This window comes from Mauremys mutica, chromosome 11 (assembly GCF_020497125.1).
Source record: "Mauremys mutica isolate MM-2020 ecotype Southern chromosome 11, ASM2049712v1, whole genome shotgun sequence".
NCBI lineage: Eukaryota > Metazoa > Chordata > Testudines > Geoemydidae > Mauremys > Mauremys mutica.
In genome coordinates, this window is record NC_059082.1 from 68,859,454 (window position 1) to 68,885,992 (window position 26,539).

The following is a 26,539-nucleotide window of genomic DNA, read 5'->3' on the forward strand; positions in this document are numbered from 1 at the left end:
AAAGAGTCCTTTTGACAGTAAAGCTTATTTGGGAACTGGCGTAAGGTATATTGGCAATAGAACTCTTTTACTAATAGAATTTCTGTCTACGCTAGAAGGTTTGCCAGAATGGCTATCTATACTAGGGCTTTTGCCAGCATAACTATGTCAGTTATAATTATGCCAGCAAAAAACTTTTAGATACAGACCAAGCCTTACTCCATTTTAGAAACTGGTTTAAACTATACTAGCGAAAGAACATCTCCAACTAGGGCAGTTTACCAATACAACTCTACCAGTATATCTATACCAGCAAACCCTTTTAAGCATAGGCAGGTCTCCCTATCAAAAACAACCCAGGAAACTGATGAAATCATGAATACTCACAAGAACAAAACTGGATGAAGAGTAAAAAGGTGCAAATTAAAATACAAGGCAAACACAAGCTAGTGCTCTAGTGGACCTTCCAGCCACCAGGCTGATTTTAAATACTTCACAGCCCTCATTCTGGACAGATGATATTTCAGATGTCCCTATGACTAAAATAATTTTTTTTCAAGGGGAGGGAGAGTCTGGCAAGTTTTGCTGCCAAGTCTTCCAGTTTAATCAAGTAAAAAGGTGGAAAAAATTGCTACAATAACCAAGCGCAGGCAGCAAGAAGTGAGATAAAATAATAGTTTTAATTCTAAAATACTTACAGTCTAGATATTAATCAAGAACAGAATAAAGAAGGACATTTCATACATCCCTACTATGTAAAGATTTCTCAAACTATAACCCAGACTTCAAATTTAAATCACATTTTTAAAGGAAAATTACATTTAAATCTCATAAAATATCAAACTTTTTTATTCCGAAGTGTAAAATGTGTTTTTCACAGGGTTATGTATCTCTATTATTCTAACACCCCTACTGCTTACTCTTCATGTGTTCATTTTAGTAAAAGCAATGATTTGATTCAAACTGTGCATCAATACAATACCGGAAAAGCAATAATGCCCCAATTTTAACTTTTATTCTTACCTGCATTACAGATGAAAAGGCTTTCTTTTCTCCCACAGTCTCTAGTGCTTTGTAGGTTGCACGCAAGTAAAGAAGTTTAACTTCATCTTTAGTGGATGAGCTAAATTTGCTAAAAATCCATTTAAAGATCTTCTCAGCCTCGTAGCTCAAAGAAGCACAAAGAAGGCCAAGACAGCAAGCTCCCTCTTGTCTCAGTTCTTGAAGCAATTTGCTACTGTATTTATACAAAAAAAAAATTAATTTACACTTTCAGAGGGTAAAAGCAGTTAGACCTTTTACACAGTGAACAAGTACAAGAAAAAATCTTGAACATATTCAGTAAAAAAGTTTTGCACACGCATCTTTTCTAAAGCAAAAAATGCATGTATATATGAAGCTATTGTATTCCTTCCATTAAAAGCTGCACCCGCCATTTAGATGAGTTATATAAAAATGAATAATATGAAATGGATTTCCACTAAACAAGTCTATATAAATATGGAAATACTACAGTTAGATTGGAAAAACTATTTTAGACCTGCCATCTGATGAACAAATCTCCTCTTGTAAACAGACAGCTGACTTTAGACACAATAAGATATAGTGGGGTAAAGTTCAGGACCTGGCTCTCTCAGACACCACCTCTCTCCCATGCTCCACTTGCAAGAGATTCTATCTGCTCATGTGCTTTTCTGGCAACCCTACAAAATGACCTCATTGTGGCCTATGGCAATGCACTCTTAATGGGAGAGCCTCAAGAACTCACTCCCTCTCATACTACATGAGAACTTATGTCTGGCCACTTTCTAGAAACCATGTAAAACAGCCTTCATTTAGCTTTTAGTTGGATTGTATTTCTTTGCTTGTATGAAGTTTGTCTATTGGCCAATGGGGAAGCTTAAGAAAATACTAGTTTCTTTCTTTCTTTTATGTGTAACATTAATATTAATTTTATTTTAATTTAAGTTATAGCACATAGGTACCAAGGTTGCATTTGGCACAAACATTCTGTAATCTGTACATTCCTACAGGAGGGGAGGAATAGCTCAGTGGTTTGAGCATTGGCCTGCTAAACCCAGGGTTGTGAGTTCAATCCTTGAGGGGGCCACTTAGGGATCTGGGGCAAAAATTGGTCCTGCTAGTGAAGGCAGGGGGCTGGACTCAATGACCTTTCGAGGTCCCTTCCAGTTCTAGGAGATTGGCATATCTCCAATTATTACCTATTACCTTACCTATAATTAGATATTCAAATGAGTAAATCTTGGGTTCTCTTGCTCCCCAATCCCCTGAGGATAACTTACTTCCTTTACATTATAATAAAGCTCCAGTATTCTATGTATAACATTTAAAAACTTGAAGAGTCCAACTATTTAATTCAGTCAGCAGAAAAAACAGCAAAATAAAACTGACAGATTCAGAAGCTACTATAGTGAAAATGAACTTTCAAGTTAAAAAGTTAAAAATTGCTAATGCTTAAGGTATGAATTATTTTCATTATTTAGGAAGCCAGGAATTAAGTACCATATCAGATCAAATCAGCAGTCTGTGTAGCAGTTGCACTAGATATTTCAAAGAAGGGTGCCAAAAACCCCATAGCAAACAATGATGGAATACCTGCTCACAAAAGAAGCTTTCTTCTAATCCTTGTCACTTAGTGGGTTTGCTTATACCCAGCAGCATGAAGGTGTGGGTGTCCCTCCTAAAAGGGTATTTCGAGTCTAATGCAGTTATGGATGTTCTTATTTACCCATACAAATGGATCATTCTCTTTTGAGTGCTACTTAAATTCTTAGTCCTAATGATTTCTAGCTGCATTTAGTTCCAAAGGTTAGTTATGTGTTGTGTAAAATTTTACTTCATTGTAACCATATTTAATGTCCCCTTCATTATATGTATAGCGACAGAGACAAGAGGTGGATTTGAGTGTCTGTAGAAATTTTAGGAAAAAGCTACTATATAAACAAAGGAGTAGGAAACGATTATAGAGAGATACAAATTGAAGATGGATATAATATCAAGCAGCTTTTAAAAAACAAGCAAAAGTTATTTTTTTTTATTTTGTAGAATTTGTTCATATTACCACCAGAAAGATCTCCTGAATTTGAAACAAAGAAATGTCAACTGAAGGATTATTTAAAAAACTCACTCTGAACAGGAATATTAGTGACTTTTACTAAACAATGGTCAGCTCAATATACATCGTGAAACAGGACCAGTAGCTTTGTGAAAGTATCCTTGGCAACTTGACAGGATTAGAAAGTTGATCGTAATACAATACATATAATGTGTCATGTTGGATGAAAGCCAAGAGAGGCTTTGTGCTGCAATGACCACCAAATAAAAGTTTGTCAAAATACATATGGCTACATATACTAATCCACATTTTAATTATAGCAACTGAGAATTAACAAGTGTCAATGATGTTATACAACCTTTCAGTTACAGAGATATCATAACCCCTTGCAAATAACAATCACATTTCTATATGAAAATTCTGTACGTTATTGTTAAAAGTAGCATCTAAGATTTTTTTTAAAAAGTAAACACCTCAGAAATATAAGGTGTGTGTCATTTTTGCACTTCAGCAATGTGGGTGGGATTTTCTGACATGCCTAGCAGTTGGAACCCCAACTCCCTTAAGCATTTTTTAAAATCCCACCGTACTCATATAAACTTGTCATGCCTATGAAGTATGACTGCATAGATAGTTGGAGAAAAATGCCTTTTTGCACTGTGTTTACTTTGTGAAATTAACTCTACATACTTCCAACAGTCAATTTCATCCTTGCTGCTAACACAGGAGCAGAAAAGCACTTAAAAATGTTTAACAGGATTTTTTTATTTTAAGTCAGGGCACAATATTTGAAAAGGTGTTCTATAAGAAAATGGATATTTTAGAAATTAGTCAATTTGCAAAAATTCAAGTGGACAGTTTCGTTTTTCTAGCTTATTGAAGCTTACCTTTCATTAAGCACATCATGTATGGCAGTCAGGATATTATCCAGTTGTTTAACTAGTACCTGCAATAGTTAAAGGATATACACTTAAAACTGTCACAATTGCTACTGCAATTTAGATCCTTCCTACACTCACATTAAAACATTATTAGCAACAGTGGACTGTATTATATCTTTCCTAAACATCATACACAGCTATGAATTATTTTAAATAGATTTGTAATACTGTGCTACAGATTTTTCATACCTATCTGCACTTGCTAGGAAAGCTTACTAACATACCGCGATTAAGCCTAAATGCAGTTCTCGCTAATACTGTTGCATCACAAACATGAAGAGAGCCTTATCTCCAGTACAGTAGAACTTTAGAGTTATGATACCAGAATTACAAATTGACCAGTCAACCAGACGCCTCATTTGGAACCAGAAGTACACAATCACGCAGCAGCAGAGACCAAAAAATCCAAAAACACAGTACAGTACTGTGTTAATCATAAACTACTTTAAAAAAAAAAAAAAAAAGAAAGCAGCATTTTTCTTCTGCATAGCAAAATTTCAAAGCTGTATTAAGTCAATGTTCAGGTGTAAATTTTGAACAAAACGTTATGGTGGTTCTTCTAAGAGTTACGAACATTTTGAACAACCTCTATTCCTCAGGTGTTCGTAACTCTGAGGTTCTACTGTAATGTCTTCTATAGGTACACACTTTTGTGTCGACCATCAGGTATATCAGCAGAATAACCCTTTAAATGATGAGTGAAGGCTGTGGGGTATTTAAAAAAAAAAAAAAAAGTTTTGTTAGGTGATCCTAACTTTGGAAAACAGTAACATCTCTGATTCTACAAAGGGAATTATTGCGGAAGCTAGAGGAATAGTTATTTGCATGGTGTATACTGCAATGCATTGTCAAACAAAAATACATTAATTGCAACAGTATTAGGCACTATGTAGCAAAAAATGACATGTTTTAAAAATGAATACTCCTACTTTTATGTTTTCTTTATTTATAAAACATGTTTACCTTCTAATGTGCTTTGGGGGAAAAGTGCGTGGCCACTTCAAAAAAATCTTACATTCTGATAAATACTGATCCACTTCAGAAAACAATGGCAAAATAAGAGGGTCTGTGTGCTTGACTCCCTCAGAATTCCATGGTGTCATTGCAAAGGCTCCCCAACTTGTTTTATTTCTGGGAAAGAAAGTATGAAAAGGCACAGGATACCATGGAACAAGGAGGGGGAAGTCTTACGCAGGCTTTGCGAGACAAAACGCAAAAACAGTGGTGGCATCTAGTGCTTACAAACATTTGGGGCTTGTCTACACTATGCAGCTTTTAGTGAACGCTCTGTCAGTATTTTGCCAACAAAATACTTCCAGCCCTGCGAGCGGCATTAGCTTTGTCGTCAGGAGTGCGCTCCTGCCAACAAAGCCGCGTTCACACTGCCACTTGCGCTGGCAAAACTTTTGTTTTTCACCTGGGGGGGGGGGAAGCTTTTTCAAGTACCCTTGAAAGACAAAAGTTTTGTTGACAACATCGCAGTGTAGACAAGCCCTATGGCTCACTAAAAATCTTGTTTGTTTTAAAGTTTTAGCTCAAGATTATGTCAGGAACATTATCTGCTCATAGCTAAACATTTTAGTCATGAAAAGTGTAGCTCCTGGAATTATCTAAGTTAAAAAACATATTTCCTTTATAAAAATATTAATGGTTTGACACTGTTGAGAGGCTTTGACAGTGTTCTGATAGGTCACGTGTGAAAAGTATGATACTTCATGTTCTAATTGTTTGTAGGTCTACTTCCTTCACTGCTGAGTTAAGGACAAGTTAGATGGCCATTGCCACTATGTTCTGAGAAATACAGCTACACGTCTACTGTATCACATTTATATGATCTTCAAAAGAAGCTTCTGATGTTGATAGCAAGACTGCTGAACTCAGCACCAATTGCTGAAGAACAGGAGATTTGTAAATATCCCATGTAGATGTTTTATCTGCAATAGATTCATTCTCTCACGAATATGTAAATACTGGCAAATTTGCTCTTTGCTTCTCACACCTCAGGTCTATAATGCCAAATCTTTGTAAATTGCAGAATGGAATTAGAAGACTCTTATTGTGTCTAACAGTGATTCAGAGGAGGTAAAACACTTTCTTCCAGAACAAGGAAACCCTATCCACCAGAATTTCTTTGAGCGGTATACTATCTACTGAATCAAGACTGCCTTCTCCAAGAAACAGTAACATTTCTGTTGTGGCCAGACTGGATGCCTTCGTGGTAGCAAATTTGTATTTAGAGGAGACAAATGCAATGTCTTCTCTGTTTCAGTTCAGTTTTAAAATACTAGATGGGCTCACAAAGCTTTGACTTCCAACTTGCAAACTGGACTATTGCTAAGATATCAATTAACAACTTCAGTGCAGTCTCCTGCAGAGGCCTGCAGCCAGGGTTTCATCGTGAGGACTGCCTTCCGTGCCCTCTTGCAGCCTAAGGTCACTCAACAGGCAAGTCTGCCACTTCAAGGGGCTCCTTACATAACACCCCTTCTCCTAGGATCTAATTTATTGGCATGAAATGCAAAACTATTCTCAGTCCTGGGACTTCTCTTCTCCCCGCCCCCCCGTTCTTCCCTGTCTTGGCAAGCTACTCTCAGTCCTACCCTCCTCTCATGGAATCTGTCCTGCCTGGCCATCAGCCTTGTTCTCTGTCTTCCAGGCCCAAACCCTTCTGCCTGGACAAAGGTCTCCTGTGCACAACCAGCTCTTCTGCAGTCTCTGTCACAGCTTCTTCCAGTTCTCTCTCCGTGAGCATCCCCTCTGTCTGTAGCTTCCTGCTACTCTTATAGGGGACTAACCTGATCCCTGCTAAGGTGTGCCTACTTACCTAAGAGTGGCTGGCCCCAGGCCTCTCACCTTTAAAAGGTACAAGCTATCCTGTTACATAGGGTCAAGGATGAAGAAAGTCAGAGGACTGCAGGCAGAACCAAAGCTACTTTGCCACAATCTTTCCTATTTAGGCAAAGATATTAAGACGGCTATAGCAAAATTAACTCCATGTAAAGCCCTCTTATGACCTTGCCCCTTTTAACTGGCTTTAAGTCTGTTTGCAACACAGAGACTGCCCTTTAATCATTAAATATCAATCCAATCCTGGTAATGAACAGGATTCAGATTTACTATATTATACAGTTAACTATGAAATTTTGCTAACTTGGCAGTGATCCCTGGCAGGAGTAGAGGGTTCATACTTCAGTGGTTCTATTTTGCCCTTCAAAGAGATCTGAGAGGTTGGTGTTGAGGAAATGTTCATTTTTCTGAAATAATCTATCACACAAATTTCACAGGATTCTACTCTATCACCCGTCCCTGTTCAACAGCTGGGAAGCTACTGGTGAGACAGTGATATTTGCATCAAGATAGCTCATAATTGAAGTGGGGATGGGTAGCTTCTGGTTCCCCAAGACCATTGTAGGAAGTTCTTCTCCCTTCCCTCCCCATTCATCTGTATTTTCTAGAAAATTGCATTTCCTTCAGATGTGAACCTTGTCACAGTAATCCATGATTTATAGATGTATTCAATTTTCACTGAAAATATTCAAATTAACTATAATTTTGAATATAAGAAAACAATTTAAATGCAAGTAAAAATGCACTTAGTGCATTAAGAAAACATTTCCAGGAGCAGTCAGAAGAAAAAGAATAGACTGACTGTTGTACAATGGATGTCATATTTACATCCTGGGCTCACACATATTTTGTGGTTTTGCTTCAAGGCAAACGTCTTAAGTAATCAGGCTATAAATCATTTCCTGAGCGCTACAGAAAGGGCACATGGCCCAGAAATGTTTATCCTTTAAAAAAAAAAAAAAAAAAGTGCATTAACCCAGCCTCACACTTCAATAGTCAAACTTCTATAAAATTGATTTAGAAAATGAACAAACATATTATACATTTTAATGATACATGGACCAGCACGTTAACATTACTAACCAGTTTGTTTTCTGGTTGCTGAATAAATTCTTTCAACTGCTTTACAGTAGCCAGTCTTCGGTCTCTGTCGTCTTCCCGCGTAATCCTCCGAAGAAGATTTGACAGTCGAGACTCGTCAGAATAAGACAACGATCGCTCTGAAAAATAATATTTTATTCTCTATAATATATGTGGTGTATCAGTATTTACTAAGAAAGCTGAACTTAAACTCATGGGTATATTTTAATAGTATAGCCATTCCTTGAGAAAAAACAAAACCCAGTTTTATTTTTGTTTTTACCTTAGCCTTCAAATTAAAAAAAAAATGAAATTGAAAAATGGGTTCAAATACCTGAAAATTTCTTCTCTTCTGGCAAATAGGAGACACCTTATAATGTCTCTTCTGTCTCCTTGTTGCTCTGAGGCAGAACAAAACCTGTGGTTACAGCATTAGGCTAACCCTGCCTGCTGAAGAGCCTATCAGTGCAAGAACTTCAAAACTGAAAAATTTAATTTTATGATGGATTAACAATAAGAACAGATTAACTGTTGTGTTTTATAAGTAGAAGACCCTGCTGTAGAGGCAGGAAAACAGAGCTGTTCAAAACAGAATATCTTTACTGTAATTATGTCTCCACTTCTTATAGACTCACTAATCCTATTTGCCCTAACTATTGAGAAAGAAAGTTTTCAGGTGAATTTAACTTTCCTAATATCCCGTATATTCAGGTCCAAATGAAATCTTAGCAGCTGGTGTCCCAAGCAGGAGAGATTTTAACTGGAATGGAATGGAATAACACATTTCAGAAATTCAGAACAGCAGAATACAGATTTGACATTCCTTTATTAGTTTTCATAAAGAAACAAAAAAATACAAAAAGTAAATAATGTACAGCTTGTATATGTTATGAAATACCGCCCATTTCACAGGCTAGTCAATAAAATTATGCAATTTTATAGCTTGTCAAAGCTGCAAGACTAGATAACATAAAAATAAAACCATATTGCACAGAGACAACATATTAGGGTTGGGGTAACAAAAATACACAGTCAAAAACGGGACGGAAAAAACTGGGGGGGGGGAATGAAGGGGGAGAAATAAAAGCAAAGGGGTCAGATGGAATGGAAGTCTTTATTCCTTGAGCTGTCTACATTCTTTATCCAAATGCATCAAGAAACAGGGTCCAAATTTCTTCTAATTCATATAAGTGCTCTCTACATCGGTAAGATATTCTCTCTTTCGCTGCTCACTCAGACAGGTCCACTGCTCTATTCTGGGCATAAGCCTAGACCATTTTTTTGTAAAATCATGAGCTTCATAATTATGGCAACTCTCAAGAATCAAAGTCTTGTGTGGAGTTAAACCTAGCACAGTAGGTACATAACCTAGGAAATAATTTTAAGCTGAGGTCTGGTTGTAGAAGCATAGCACCAGCATCACTTGTGTCCACCTCTTTCCACAACTGCCTGACTGTTCGACAGTCCCATAGCATGCAGAAGGGTTCCTTTTTCTCTATTACAGCATCAACATACATCAGAGGACAAGACCCCATCTTGCAAAACCTCCGTGGAGTCCAATACATTTTGAATAGAATCTTTTGCTGTATATCAGTCATAGCATGAGATTCACAGAAGCATTTGTAACATTCTGCAATATGCTCTGCCACTGAGATTCTTTTAAGGGCTGTGATAACTCACCTTCCTATGCTTACACAAAGAACTCCAAACTAAAGGAGTTCTTCATTAGTAAAGCATATATAGCAGACATGGACTTGGGGAGTTTGTGAGGCATTTCCAAGGTTTCCTCTAGCTCTGGGGCCTCTGGCAGGCCTAGGGCATCCACACGCTAGGAAAGATTAGCAACGGTTTTCATTTTAAGTACTGCCACTCCACTGAGGGTGGCAGGACATATTGCTGTTTTAATGTTAGAAGAGAGACAAATACAGAATTTTTAATCTGTAAAATAGGCATCATACTTATTTTTTCCATCCTCTCTATGTCAAGCTCTTCTGGGCAGAGACTGTTTATAATATGTGTGTATGTACAGAGCAATGAGACCCTGATCTCAGTCGGGGCTTCTTTTGTGCCACAGTAATATAAAATAAAAGTTAACAAGTTACTACTACATGCAAACCTTTTCATCAAAATGTTGTGTTGAGTACGGACTCCACATAAGTTTTGTATTGTTTAGTGAGTGATCGATCAATTTACTACCTGACCAGTACCTTCATTCAAGATATACCATCCCATGGTCCAGAAGGTTATTACTGATAGGTGAGTTGGAGCCCTAAATAAGATGGTAACCTACTAGGTTTCAGGAATCTTGAGGACTCTGCAATTGTCTAAAATTTGTCAGATTTATTTTACATGGAGAGAATCTTACCAAAGGAGGTCAGAATTACTGCAAAACTGAAAAGTTTGGTTTACTTTGGAAATAGAATCTATGTTTGGTACCTGTTTGTCTAAGTAGAACACACAGAAGTGAGTTTCCCCGAGATCCCTCACTACAAATCAGGTCATGAGGAGGTGAAAAGACTCTGATAAATAAAACGTACAGTGAAATTTTAGGGAAACCTAAACCAATTTTCAGTAAATACTTTTAATATCAGATAAAAGAATTGAGGTGAATGAACTGCTCATCTATCAGAAGTAACAGAGAGTCTGCTTTCAGATATATTTTGACATCTGGCTGTAAGGAAAATCATAGTCTTATTACTATGAGGACAAACAAGGATAGAGGAAACATGCACTTCACATGGATTCATCTTTATCCATACCATAGCGGTGAAAATCCCACACTTGTACAATCTGATGTGAATTATGAGTGATTTGTCCGACCTTGCTCTAGTGTTTGAACACCAACTGGCATGCATAGACTTTATTCATAATTCTTTCATTGATGAGAAAGGCATATTAACACTGGGGAAAAAAGAATAATTAGATGACCTAAACAACCAGTCAGATAACTTCCACCTGGTAGGATCCTGATATGGCATTAATTCCCATGCTAGCAGATTCTTCCTGTGTGGAACAAACAGATTATTTCCCAGAGACTTGTTGATCCCCAAAGACATGGCATCCTACATCAGGTTGCATGATCAGAAAGACTATTGCTCTTCTTCTTCTGATCTTCAATAGGATCTCTTCTGGTTCTGAAGAAAAAAGTAAACGTGGACAAGAGCTCCGTTGGTCCTAATTGTGAGTGGCTACTGCTCCATGTTTTGGTCTAGTGCATACAAATACAAAAAAGAAGAATTGTAGTTTTGCTTGGAGGCCTCCAAGACAGGAGGTAGCAACTCTAATCCATAAAATTCATCCGTTCTTTGCTTAGCCATCCAACTGTGATGGTGTTCTCTTGAATGAGGGAGTTCAGATGGATAGTAGTTTTTCTTCCTCCATTTAAAGGAGAATGCAGGACTCCTTCTGGAAGACTGGATGACTAGATTTTCCATGCTGTTTAAGAGATATGGAGCATGAGAAATATTAGGGTTAGTCATTACTGACTACTACATCAATGGTTTGAGACCCTTGTGGATTGTCACTCTTTGTTCTGGTAAATATTAATTGGTTATTTCACCCTAGAAGACCATGCTCCTTGTACTATTCTGGTTGGGAAAAGTGCTTCCCAACCTTCCAGACAGGTATCAATTGTTGTAACTACCCTGCCTGGTTTAAAAAAAAATTAAAAGGCATTTGAGAATCTGTTTCTCATTGGCCATTAGTTCAGAGTCTTAAAACCTTGAGGAAATTTGACCTTACAGGTGATTGGGCATCTTTATGAAAAGGAAATGGCAAGGAAAACTTGACAGTCTAATGTACATCTTATTTCTTGCCAGCATGTCTATACATCCCCAAAAGCTCAAAGAATTTCACAAAGGCCTATGGAGAACATGTTATTTCCTCATTGTAATTTCTTCCTTAGAACTGAGGACAATGTATTCAACCTTACTGCTTACTATAGCCATGTAGACGGTATTCATTTTCCTTTGCTCTTGGCTTATCTGGAAGTCATGCTCTTAAGAAATGGGAAAGCACACCATACATCCAGTGAGGAGTGTTGAAGGAACCACAGTCAGTCCCTGGTGTTCATAAGGAAAGAGCTGGAATTTCTTCCATGAAGTTCCCACTCTAGGAACTGGAATCCTTGCTACAAGGAGATCACTCTAATTTGAGACTCTTTTGGCTGCTGGACTGATTTGGCAGCTGCTCTGCAAAGATTACCTGCCAATGTTCCATACATGACTGAGCTATAGAGATAGAAGAGCACGGTGCAAAGGCACTGCAGTGACTCATCTGAAAAAAGAAAATCACCAATCTCTGACCCACCGTGGAAGAAACGAGAGGAACAAGATAAGTAGTTTTGCCCTAAGTTTTCTTTTGCCTTGTCAGCCAATTTCTGTAGCATTTAAGTTGCAGAGCAACATTGGTCACCAGAGCCTTAGAGAGAAACTACTTTTCTGAAACACACTCTGTACTAGTTATACTACAGTTAGGAGCAAAACCAGATAGCAATAAGAATATAAGTACTCTTTAATAAATAATTTAGAAATTTCTTGAATAAGGCGGTGCTTAACCTGCACAGAGGGATTTCTATCACCAATTGCAGCTCTGGAGGTAGAGCAAACTGGCAGGCTCTTCAGTTTTAACTTGTAGATCTAAAGTTAACAGAAATAACTAACCCTGTAATAGTAAAATCTTCACCTCTTGACTTCCTGGTGTCTCATCTTGTTTGTGTCTATCCTTTTGTTTGTAATCTCTTTAGAGCAAGAACCATACATTTCTCAATTAAAATGCAGTTATGCTGTTTTATATACAAAAATAAACTACAATATGAAACTAAAAAAAGACAGTTTACTCGTTTAGACAAATGTACTTCATTTCTCCATGGAAAAGTCTTCCACTTTATAATTCTGTTAAAAACAGCTTTGTTTTGATTTAATTAATAAATGAAACATTGATCTTTATTACATAATAAAACGTTGAGACTGGCAGTTAGTTGAGCCTAAATCATAGGCTGAAAATCTAGTCAGAAGGACAAAATGAACACCTAGCAACATGAATGAAGTTGTGCAAAGCAAAGCACTAAACACAGGACATCTGCAAAAGACTTCGTTTGCAAAACAGGGAAGTTTCTGCAACATGCTAATTACCCCTCATATTAAGACAACCTCCATATTTAAACAACTGAAAAGAAACCACATTCAGATCATGGCAACAAAGAAATTAAAAATTAAATCCTACTGCAACAAAATTATTCTATATTTCAAAGGAGACACCAACTTTCAATGTAACTTGCTAAGAGACTACACCATCCATTACATTAGTGAACTCTCTTCAACTAAAAAGATGCCCTCAAACTGTTGAGTCCAAAGACAGATGAAATATGAACAGATGTGTACTAGTCACAGATGGCTACTTTTAAATTTCATTCTTTAAAGACTGTTGTTTTTGCACTTTAAGAAGCAAATCAGAGATGTGGCTAGCTCAAAGGAATATTAAGAATGAAGAATATTCTGCTAATACTGAAAAATATTCTCTCCTCTCACCCTCAAATTCTATTAGTAGAGACATATGACTTAAAACAGGGATAGCTATTAGTCATTCATCTACTTCACCTGCTTATGGCTCATTTGAAGAGATCAGAAAGACAGGACATTCTTGTTAAGAAACTAGATTGGGACTCAGGAGGTCTAGGTTTAATTCCCGGCTCTGACACAAAATCTCTATTTGAATAAGTCAGTCTGTGTGTCAGTTTTCTGATCTGTAAAATGGAGATAATATTCTTCTCACAGCCTTTGTACGTCTTGCCTAAAGTAAACTGAACTATCTGGGACAAGGACTGTCTGTTACTATTTGTTTATAAATTGCATAGCACAGTCAATTTTGGTGGAGGCCTTTAGGACGGGGTGGGCAAATTTTTTGGCCTGAGGGCCACATCAGGGTTCCGAAACTGTATGGAGGGCCAGGTAGGGAAGGCTGTGCCTCCCCAAAAAACCTAGCCCCCACCCGTTCTGCCCCCTCCCACTTCCCGCCCAGACTGCCCCACTCAGAACTCCTGACTCATCCAACCCTCCCCCCATCTCCTTGTCCCCTGCCCCCAACCGCCCTCCGGGAGCCCACCCCCTATCCAACATCCTCCCTCCTCCCCGCTCCCTGTCTCCTGACTGCCCTGACCCCTATCAGGCCCCCTGGGACTCCAACGCCTATCCAACCCCCCACCTGCTCCATGTCCCGACTTCCCCCCAGGACCGTCTAGCAGCCACACCGCTTGGCTGGAGCCAGCCACGCCTCTGCGCTACCCAGCAGGAGCTCGCGGCCCCACCGCCCAGAGCGCTGGCGGCATGGCGAATTTAGGCCACAGAGGAGAGGGGGACAGCAGGAGAGGGGCCAGGGGCTACCCTCCCTGGCCAGGAGCTCAAGGACTGGGCAGGACAGGACAGTCCCGCGGGCCGGATGTGGCCCACAGGCCATAATTTGCCCACCTCTGCTTTAGGAAGTACTAATTAATTATAACAATCAGCTGTTGTTGGAATAATTAAGTAACAACTGTAGTTAGTGTTTATGACTTCATTTAGTCATAAAACAAATCCTATTTTCATGCAAACGCAGTTCGAATTAAACCATCATAAAAAATAAGGCTGAAGATCTGTTCAACTTCACATAGGAAGTCTCTGATGCAGCAGGAGCAGAGCCCATGACTGATTCCCATCTTGCTCTTATCACTAAGTAGACCACGCTCCTCACTTTAGAAGAGGAATTGAGCTGTCAAATTAGAGAGTCATATTTTGATGTTCTCTTTTTCCCATGAAACAATATAGCCAAAACATTTGGTTTTAAATTGCGTATTTTTTCCCCAAATATTTTTCATCTGCAGTCAACCTATCTTTGGAGGTTTACAATTTTAGAGTACAAAATAATTGAAAAGTATGTACACAATGCCTAGTCAAAAAACTTCTGCTCCTTTCACTCACTGAATATATTACAGAGATTGGCCAAAAAAAAAAAAATGTTTTTATTGTTATTCTTCCTGTAAACACACAGCATTCTTACCCTGTGATTTCCTCATGTCTTTTGTGGCTAAAGCACGATTTCCATGCTGAACACTGGTAAAATCAGGGTTGGTCACATTGTTAACTCTCAGCTCTTGCCCCACCGACTTCCGACCATAAGTATTTTCCCCAGATCCTCCATTGACATTGTAGCCACCTGGGAAAAAATTGGTTTGAAATAAGAATGTTATTGCCTTGTATATTTAGTAGCGTGTTATACCTATGTAATAAAGTGTTTCAATTTTATTCATAATTAAAACTGGAAGCCTTTTAATTATTTTAATTTGTTATTTGGCTTGATTTTAGACTTTCTATGCAAAAAAGTGTTTTTTTAGGCCCTTTGAGTTTCTGGGTCACTTGTACAGATTAAAGGGACACTATCAATTTGATTTTATTTTTTTAACTCTAATTTCAAAGAGTTCAATTTTCAAAATAATGCATATGTTTGATTTTTTTTTTTAATCCCTTAAAAAGATTAAGGGTGTTTTGCTCTTAATTATACTTAGAGAGGTCTTCTGGGTGGGCTTAGGGCCCACCCATCCTCTATGTACATACCCACCTGTTCCTTGCTGCCTGCTTATTTCCAGTTCCAGATCTGCTGCTATTAACAGGTAAACATTATCTTGTACACTCTGGGAAATGGTGAAAAAGACTGAGAGGAAGTTCTCTAGTTTCAGTTATAAAGATGGTAGGGATTATTTGTAACAATAGCCAGTAAAAAAATTCCAGGTAAAAATGCAATTTTTCAAATTGACAATGTCCCTTTTAAGCATGTGTCAACAAATATCCTCACTCACACGTGGTGTACTAACGGAGTCTATTATTTGGAAAAGCATTTTTAAATATGGCACAGTCTATTCCAGGGGTTCTCAAATTGGGGGTCATGACCCCACAGGGAGTCACAAGGCAACATAGGGATCGTGAGCTGTCAGCCTCCACCCCCAAACACCACTTCACGTCCAGCATTTATAACAGCATTAAATTTTTTTAAGTGTTTTTAATTGGGGGGGGGCACATTCAGAGGCTTGCTGTGTGAAAGGGGTCACCAACAAAAATTTGAGAACCACTAGTCCAGTCTAAGTGGACTAAACTGGGAACACTTCCACTAACAGTAAAATACAATCTAAAATGCTATCATTGCCTTAAATTCTAAAACCCTTTTTGAACAAACATTTTTCCCTAATGGATCATGTTCCTTAAAAGTCTGCACATTTCTAGGCTATACAAGCCCTGGAAGTTAATTAGATGCTGATTCACTATTGACCAGCCAACCCAGAAGAAAGGATGGTCTCTTTTACATGACCTTCCCAATGCCCTGCAACGCTTCTTCATGGTAATGCACAGCCCAGTGGTGTTCATACCATCCTATGGTGACAGCCAAATGTCAATGCCAGCCTGAAAGAACCAGTTCTCTGAGAATTTACAGTGAATGGAAGAAACCTTCTGCTCCATCATGTTTGCTGCAGCACTTTGTGTGCTGGACTTCCCTCTGCCCATCTCTCCACAGGATTGCCAATTTGTACACTGCAAAGAATAGTCTATTGGGCTTTCACAATCCTTTGGCTGACCGGCAAGAACTCAATCTCAAATTTCTTCCCTATCTAACCCATACAGTCAACCAGGGAAGAACTCATCGTGTGTCAAAAAATCTAGATCACCAATAGTCGCTAGGCCCTCTCTCAGCAACACCACTTCCAGAAGCCAAACTGCCTCACAATATAAGGAAGATGAAAAAGAAATATAACTATTACGTAGATGGTCTTCATCAGTGTTTCCCAAACTTGGGACGCCGCTTGTGTAGGAAAAGTCCCTGGCGGACCAGGCCGGTTTATCTGCCGCATCCGCAGGTCCAGCCGATCGCAGCTCCCACTGGCCGCAATTTGCTGCTCCAGGCCAACGGGAGCTGCTGGAAGCAGCACAGGCCGAGGGACGTACTGGTCGCCGCTTCCAGCAGCTCTCATTGGCCTGGAGCACCAAACCACAGCCAGTGGGAGCCGCAATTAGACGGACCTGCGGACGCAGCAGGTAAACAAACCGGCCAGGCCGGCCACGGGCTTTCCCTACACAAGCGGCATCCCAAGTTTGGGAAACACTGATGTAGACCATCTTCTAGCAGCCACAGCAGTTGCTTGGAACAGGGATGTCTTTTAAGGCTGCAGGAACTAGAAAATTTAAAAACTAAAGTCCAAATGATGTTGAGATACAGTGGGCCCAAAGAGCAATTATAAAGCTTCTCTCCAAGAGCAGCACATCTGAGATGTTAAAAGAAATTTCACCATTCCCTCAGGACCCCACAAAATTCTATACAGAGACCTATAACATCCTTACTTTGAAAATTATAGTAAAGGATAATCTTTTATGTATTTTTATTTGATCTGCAACATTTCTCCCCCCCTCCTTTTTTTTTTTTTTTTGCTCAAACAGAAAGTATATGTCATCAAGGCCTTTTTGCCACAAGTCAAGCAACACTCTACTCTGGTACAGTTTCCTTGTTTGGTGAAGGTAATTTTAAGAGAAATAACAGATATAAACCCTGCAGATGTATCTCCACTGGATTTATGGCTCATTACAACAATCTGTAAACTAACCAACCCTCTTTTGTCCTATGACTCTAGAGATGGTAACTGCTCACTTCACTGCATACCTTCCTTAGATCTGAATAAGAGTTGTGTACAAGCTTAAAAGTTTGTCACTTTCACCAACAAAAGCTGATCTAATAAGAGATATTACCATGTCTGTCTAATATCCTGGGACCAACATGGCTACAAACACTTCTTTTAATTGTTATGTTTATAATATATTTTATGGTTAAAGGACAGAATACCACATTAAAATTCAAGACTAAAAGCATGTAATTTAATTGTAATTTAATCAGGTAACATTTGAATTCACACTAAACCAAAGCCACATTTAAATATACACGTTGTCATACAGATAAGGAGGAACGGGATACGATGGGAGGAAGGACAGAGTGTGGCACGTGGAGCTGCTGGGGGGGGGGTCACACAGAGTGGGGTTCAGAAGGACTAGTGGGGGGAGACTGGAGCCGGGGCACATGAGCTAGTGGGGTGACAGTATTGAGCCAGGCGCTGAAGGAGAGTGGGGGTGCAGAGACACACGGGGACAGGGGAGGAGGGGTGGCTGAGTGGGGGTGCAGGGACACATGGGACAGGGGCAGATGTTCCTGACGGAATGGGAGAGGCTAGGGGCCAGCCAGAGTCTGCATGGGAAAGGCTCACTCACTCCTTTACAACACCCCTCCCCCCCACAAAAACAACACTGTTCCATTTGTCTCTCATCCAACAACCCTCCAAGTTCACACCCAGGGTCCTTCCCAGCAATTATTTCCCTCTCCCTCATCTCCTTTGTTACCCCTGACTTCCCCAAGCCTTTGCACTCCTTCTGAGGGGTACAGAAAATATGTTCCTGTATTGTAGCTTAAATGAATTATTACTCAACGTTCTATGTTAATATGCCTAGTAAGGAATCTATTTGTCAACAAATATTTCCTGAATCTTTTTTTGTCATCTGTATTGTTACAGACATACTTGCTGGCAGGTATTTTGAAATAAATTACCAAAATAATTGACGCTTGTGTGATTATATTGTGTTAATTTGACAAATAAAATATGCAGAATTTTGCAATATTGTGCATATAATTTGTAATATTTTGGTGCAGAATTCCACCAGGAGTAATTCAATGTGTTAATATTATAGTGTTGTTCATTTTAGCAGAAACATGCAGACATAATGGTGTGCAATCGTGGAAACTGGGGCAGTATACGAGCGATAGCTGGCTCTTGTGAAAGGTTGTGGAATGAACTTCCAGTACCATCACAATCAAATGTAATGTTACCTGCCTACAACAGGGAGGAAAAAGGAAATGTACTCTCCTCTCCTTGCCAAACACCACCTCCTGGACTGTTGCTCAAGAGTGGTGTAACCTCTCAAATCTCTTGTTACAGGGTTGAAACATTCCACCAATGGCAGTCCAATGATCACTACTGAGTCAAAATTGTGAATGAAGAGAAAATCAATTTGTGACAATTATCTGTCAACAGGCTATTAGCCTGACTATTCCCTGGACAAAACATAACAACTTATTCTGATCAGGTTAAATATACATGTCATAGTTCACACACAAGCAGCCACAAGTACCTGGATCTTTATAAGCAGACTCAATGGAGAGAAGTCTGTAACATAGACATACCCAAAAACACCACCAGTGCAAAGACCAGAGCAAAAACAAAGCTAGACAGCAATATGGATTTCTTGTCATCATAAAATACAAGTTTCTTTAGTGGATAAGATAAGAATGTGGAGGTATGTGTCCTTTAAGTCTACTAAAATTAAATACTTCCCATGCCTGATTACCAAAATCAGTGTATTTGGTCATTTCCACAAAGAAAACAGCAAAACTATGATTTTTCTGAACTGGGGGCGGGGGGGGGAGGTGGGGCGGGAAGAGATGATCACAGACTTTTCTAACGCAGACCCTTTCCTTTTAGGGAATTTTTAGTGCACACAGCAGAGTCTATGCATGCTAGTTACTGCACAACACTGGTGGGTTTTAGAATTCAAACTACTCTAGTGCACATTGCTGTGCTATGTAGACAAGGTGTTGAATCTAGAGAACATTCCCAACCAGAAAATAGCTATAAAGTTGAAGTAGACAATGTCACTTTCAGATATTTGTGTATATATATATATATATATATATACATACACACACACCAATTTTATAATAAAGGTAAGCTGAGGCAGAAAGAAGTTAAACAATTTGCTCAAGATTACAGCGAGCGGCAAAGTACAGACTAGATCCCAGAAGTAAATTACAAATCCACTGCTATAATCACTAGAAAAATAGTGATTCCCATAACAGATCAGACCTATGGTCCATCTAGTTCAGTAACCTACTACCAACAGCAACCAGTTCCAGGTATTTCAGAGGAAGGTGCGAGAAAGCCATAGCAGACAATTATGGAATAACAGGACCACAGCAAAGTTCCTTTCTAATCCAGTCAATTAATATCTTTTTTTTATTTTATATAATATAACTCTGGATTTTCTCATCATCCATATAATATGTCTAATCTTTTTTTAATCCTGCTATGTTTAGACTCAGTGATATCTTGTGGCAATGCATTCCACAGATTAACTATGCTTTATGTAAAGACAATCTCTTTTATCAGTTTTAAGTTTTCTGCCTTTTCAAGGTTTTTTTGGATATCCCTTAGTGCTTTACACATGAAACAGCAATCCATATACCTTTTTCTTCATTCTGTATGTCAGTGTGGACTCTGATATCATCGTGTCTTTGTCGAGACACCACAGCTGAATTTGAGGGTTGTAATCCATAGGAGGCAGAGCTGCCCCGGTCTCTGGATGCAGGGTATTTTAAATTGTCTTGGTCAGCTGATGCACTGTCAGTTCTACAAAAAGAAAATTATTTTTATGTAAGAGTACACTAAAAGAGGGATTCACATTTATGAACACAACTCACATTTAAAAACAATCAATTTTCTTAGAAAGAAAAATAAAGTTACACTGTATACCCTAGCTACTTTTAGAAGAAGCAAGCACCTTAAACTTGTGCCTTGAATCAGAACTGAGTAAGCACAGTAACAGAAAACAAAGGTAATGAATGTGTTCTAGTGTGTTGATGCCCTGCTGTAAGAACTACCTGGGCAAGTGCTCAGACTTGGATGGACTGTGTGACTGCATGGAATGTTAGGTCTTGATCAATTTGGAAGAAAGAAGGGATGGACAAAGAGAAAAGCAGATTGATCTCTCTCTGTCACACACACACCATCCAGTTAACTGTGGAGGAACTTAAAATTGCTCCAAAGCAATTCCTCCTTGTAAGTAGATATATTGTTTGTGATGAGCTGCGTAATACTGAGATGAGATGAGATTTAAAGAGAAAGTGACTGCGGGAAAATTAAAGCTGCAAAGAGTTGTTACCCTTTTCAAGGGTCTGGAAATTACACAAGACTTTTCAGGCAATTCCTTTGCGGTATGAAGTGTAAATTGTGATGTCCCAGAACTGGAGATTTTAAAAACCAAATCATAATAAGACAATCACACTAACACGTCTCAAAATAAGTATACAATATGAATTTTTCCCAAATAGTTTCAGTATCTCTCAAGTACAGTGTAAAAGTATAGCAGTAAGTTTAATGTTGGGAAGTTATTTAGCATACACAAGGTAACTACATAACAAGAAGCTGGGGAAAAACTATTAATGAAAGTAATGCATCTTAAGTGTGTTGGATATACTTTATAAACTTATTTAACATGACGTAATTAAAAAAAAAGTGTGGGGGGAGGCAAACCGAAACCTCAACATTCATTTTCTCCCCATATGTACCAAGCAAATTTGACTTTGAATGCTGTAAAATTTAATAAATATTCTGAAGTTATTGGTTTTGTATATCCAAGTCCACTATCTTGAGTTAATTAAGACCAGACTCTTTTAAATGCTTCCTTATAAGTAGCATTGGGGTTTTACTTTAAATCCAGTAAAACTATATCCAACAAAAATGATTTTTATATAACACAAGTTTACATTGCTGAAAATTATTCACAGAGGGGGCTGTTCAGCAAGCCCTAATGATCTCCCATACTCATTATGAGCAGGGCTTTGGAGCTGTGCTCCAGCTCTGCTCCAGCACCAGGCAAAAACCTGCAGCTCCACTGCTCCGGAGCTGCTCCGCACTCCAGCTCAGAGCTCTGCTCCAAAGCCCTGATTATAAGCTTTGTTTATATTTAATAAATCAAGAAAAAATGACAGTCTAATTTTTCTACTCTTAAATACCCCCCCCCCAAAAATCAGAAGCGAAAAATAATACAAATCCTCAATGGTCTTCCAATAAAAACAAAACAAAAAAAGTTCACTGTGTAAGAGCCAAGAGGCAAATTCAAAACAGTGGAATTAAATACACTTTGCAGGCAAAAAGATTACCAAAGCAAGAAATATTAAAAGACTTATTTCTTCAATCATTTCTTAAAGACCTGGTGCTCCCAAAGATCAGCTTCCCAATCTACAAAACAGAAAAACCATCCTGAGGGTTAGTGCTTGTCAAGCACTTTGCAGGTGAAAAACCACTAAAAATATTATTGGGGATTTAAAAAAAAAAACCAAAAAAAAACCAACAGAATTTTCCTGAATTCCTCAATGCCCATCCCAAATTACAATTTTGTCCCCAGTCTACAGACTCAAGTAGATAAGTGTCCCAATTAATACTTTCATATTGCAATAAAGACAGATGTCCCTTAGGCCCAAATCCAGATCCAGCAGGGAAAGCCTGAATAAAAGACTTTGCTCATGAGAACTAACTGAGGGCTGTGAAGATGTCCACACAACTGGACTACAGCATAAGGTATTAAGTAGCAAATGAAGCCGATTTTGTGCCACATGTATCTGTATCATACTTCAGTTCCACTTACATGGCCCATGCACATTTTCTCCCTCCAGAGTGAACTGCAGAAATTTCTAGTTCACACTCAGGGAGATGGAGAATGTCTCATATAGGGTCTCTGCCGTCTCAGCCACTCAATGCAACAGAGCAGCAGATTTTCAGTTGCTATGAGCTTAAACACCCAAAAGTTTCATAACAGTTGGTTCCTCTGATAAGCATGGCCTTCCAGTACAGTAACTCCTCACTTAACGTTGTAGTTATGCTCCTGAAAAGTGCAACTTTATGCAAAACGATGTTAAGCGAATCCAATTTCCTGATAAGAATTAATGTAAATGGGGGGGGGGGGTTAGGTTCCAGGGAGATTTTTTTTGCCAGACAAAACACATTATATACATATACAGTACAAGTTTTAAACAATTTTAAACAGTTTAATATTGTACACAGCAATGAATGATTGCGAAGCTTGGTTGAGGTGGTGGAATAAGGGAATTCCTTGCTGCTAAATGATGAACTAGCACTCGGCTGAGCCCTCACGGGTTAATACGCTGTTAATTTAGCCTCACACTCTACAGAGCAGCATGGACTGAGGCAGGAAGGAGGAAACACAATAGATGCAGGGCAGTAGCTGCAAACACTTCCTTGCAAAAACTGAACATGATGATGAGCCCACCCTATCCAGCTGGAGCACACCACTCCTTCCTCCAGACAGCACATGCACAGCTGCACAGGTGTGGACTTTCCAAAGTGCTGGGGGGGTGCAAGCATGAGTGAGAGAGAGTGACGTGCATTGCCCCTTTAAGTACACTGACAACACTTCAAATACATTGCCTTTTTAAGCAGATCAGCCAGTTCAGACAGGAAGCTTCCAGCAAGCTCCCTCCCTTCTGTCCCATAGCCCTGTCCCCCTCCTCTGCTTTGTGGAAAGGGGGTATGGAGTGGGGGGGGCAGGAGCAGGGGCACATCATAATATCAGCACCCCTCTCCCCCCATCCCCCAGCAAGTAGGAAGCTCCCCGGGAGCAGCTCCAAGGCAGAGGGCCAGGCAGGAGCAGCACAGCAGCGGGGGGGGGGGGGGGGGCCCCCTGAACTAATGCACCCCCCACCCGCCATTCTATTCCCCACAAGGAGGGGCTGCTCTTCCAGAGAATCATGCAAGCAGTGGACAAAGCAGGCAGCTGCCAAACGACTTTATAAGGGAGCATTGCACAACTTTAAACAAGCTTGTTTAGATCAGAAACGAAACATCATTAACCGGGACAACGTTAAGTGAGGAGTTACGGTACAGTACACTACCATCTCCTACTGTCAAAATGGGGAGTCAACAAACTTAGTTCAGTAAAGCATTAATTGACTTAGCACATTTAAACTCTGGGGGGTTTTGTATGTCAGTTGGCCTGAAAATTGCCCATGTTCTTGACTAACCTCACTTCCTGAAATGTTGCCCTCTTTTTAAAAGCGTTTTAGAAACTTTTTATTGTGGTGAAGCCTACATGCTCTACAAGCCTGCTGATGCTTTGAGAAGGGGGGAGGGATAGCTCAGTGGTTTGAGCATTGGCCTGCTAAACCCAGGGTTGAGAGTTCAATTCTTGAGGATGCCATGTAGGGATCTGGGGCAAAAATCTGTCTGGGGATTGGTTCTGCTTTGAGCAGGGGGTTGGACTAGATGACCTCCTGAGGTCCCTTCCAACCCTGCTATTCTAAGTATTATGTACTATTGTGGTTCTGTGTTTGGGATCAGTGTCTTGCAAACTAACAGAATCAAGAGATGCCTGGCATAACAGCCCATCAGCTGCAGAAGGAAGAGTGGCATTTTGTTTAAATAAAAAAAGCTGTTTTGCCCCCGTGCATCTTTCTCAAGTAGGCATTATTATCTCTTTTTAAAAGTCTGCGCCTCTCCTCTGCAATCAACATGCTCATTTCAAACAACGATCAATTTCTCATCCTATCTCAGCAGGCACAAAAGGGCCACTTCAATACAAGTTATTGGTTTCCTGAGAATAGACTTAATGGTTCAACTATGACTGGTCGTGCTTTGAAGATGGACTCTCACACTGAAGTAAGCTTGGAATAAGAAAATTTATGCAAAAAGCAATTTTCTTAGCAGCCATTTCGGTATTACCTTGTTATTTATTCAAAAATGTGTGTTTAAGTAACAGTCACACAGCCCATATTCTCTTTTTGATTTGATCTTATCAGAGTTCCATGTGTGACATCATAATATGTCACTATGGAAATTCAGCCTCTATATTTCACTGAAGGAACAAACAGCAAGATGACTGCTGAAATCATGGCTTGTGCATGCTTATCCAAATATTTTTGTACAAATACTGGTAAATACTAAGAAGAAAATCATAATAATCTTATTTTCAATCATTCAAAGTTTAAAAGCTTCTTCCTATATTAGAGTACATGTATTTTGGAGAGAGTGCTAAACTATTTTACCCACTTTAAAACCATAACACACTTTATTTAGATACTTACAAATACAGAACCTGTGACTTGCATTTAAAAGGTATACTTCCTTGACCTGTCTCCCCATTTCCTCTTTTATGATGCAATACAACTGTGTCATCAAACATCAAGCAAATTAGATATACAAAACTTGTATTCTTGCCTTTCTAAACTCATGCCTGTATGATGGAACTTTTCTTGTTCATAAAGTAATATTTCTATTTTGACTAGACTGTAACAGGCAGATAAGTCTGAGTAATGAACATAACATGCCGTCTCAAAATCTTGTGGAACGCCGATTTTACATCAGTCACATATTTTGACATGACTTCATAAGAGAACACGAACACACACACACACACACACACACACACAGAGTGTGCTGACCAAACCATTATGCAGTGGTGCCAGTAGCCCAGCTCAGTCACAAATACAAGATGAGATATCAGAATAAAAACTGTGCAGCTGGAATGAGAAGTGAGCAACCAAATGAAGGTGGATAACCATAACTATCCTATAAGGTGTTGGATGCACTTCCACAGGGCAGTGCCAATTAGATACTTTTAAGTTTTTGTTTCTATGCGATAAAGTCATGACTAGAGAATAGACAAAGAACACAGAGTATTATGGATAAAAGATGCACTATCAGGTAACAGAAGAGAAGCAAATCAGCATAGTTGCCTACTGAGCAATTTTCTTGCCCATAGTGTAATTGTTTTTGTGCTGCACTTTTATATTGGGGGCAGCTCACACTCATAAAGCAACATTCTGAATTCTCTTTCCCCACGTATTGAAAAAAAAAGCAGTCCAGTTTATTAAACACTCAAAGAGTCACGGTATGTTCACAAAAGTTACTGTACTCACGTTCTAACACATAAATAAAGAGACAGGCAGAAATCTCTTTGGAAAAGGAGATCATTTCATTGCCAGTCAAAAGTAGAGTCATTGTGTCCTGACTGCACAAATTTATGATTGAGGGAATACATCATGCTGTGAAGGATCAGAGGGTCAGTGACCTTACAAATAGATTTGTTCCTTCCCTCCTAGATGAATATATTGATTATTGTTCCAAGTCAGTAAAAATAACCTGTCATCATAGTTGGGTGGAGATAACACTTATACATTTTTAGGACAGCCAGAAGGGTTTAAGATTTCTATGGCCTTGTCTACACAGAGGAAATTCATTAGCATGGCCACTCCAGATTAACTATTCTGCTATAATTTAGCTATCCCAGAATAACTGCCCTCTGTGGACATTACTCTGGAATAAAAGTGATTTTATAGCAGATTAGTTATTCTGGAATAGCCTTGCTGGTCAAGTGTTCCATGCAGACAAACCACAGTACTTGCATGCCCATGGTAGCAGAGTGGATTGATTTAATGCTCCAACCGGAAGGCCTCAATTTAAATCATCAATTTTAAGCAACTTTTCCATTTGTACTACAGTTATTTTCTAAAGAAAGGGGCATTCTGACTGGTTGATATCACCATTAAAACATGTTGATTTAAAACTAAATAGAGCCATTACACTAGATTTGGTACATCTTATGCACTATAACTGAGGCTGCATGTCTGTCACAGATTCCATGACTTTTCCATGAACTGAGCACTCAGGCAGCCCCTGGCCAGCAGCAACAGCAGTCTGGGTGTGCGAGCAGGCTCAGGGCTGGGTCAGGGGGCTGGGGTGTGAGGCACCTCAGGGGAGGTGAGGGGC

The 26,539-nt window shown here is 39.2% G+C and overlaps 1 protein-coding gene across 1 annotated transcript in view; it reads right to left on the reverse strand.

Annotated features, from left to right (window-relative positions):
* The window catches only part of SMG1 (SMG1 nonsense mediated mRNA decay associated PI3K related kinase), a 114,645-nt gene that overhangs the window by 78,828 nt on the left and 9,278 nt on the right, over positions 1–26,539 (reverse strand). Inside the window, exons 2-6 of the mRNA XM_044980792.1 lie at positions 20,223–20,386; positions 14,956–15,111; positions 7,927–8,063; positions 3,943–4,001; positions 1,003–1,216 (exon numbers count right to left, since the gene is read on the reverse strand). Of these exons, the coding sequence (XP_044836727.1) occupies positions 1,003–1,216; positions 3,943–4,001; positions 7,927–8,063; positions 14,956–15,111; positions 20,223–20,386 (730 nt within the window). The remainder of the gene's footprint in view (positions 1–1,002; positions 1,217–3,942; positions 4,002–7,926; positions 8,064–14,955; positions 15,112–20,222; positions 20,387–26,539) is intronic.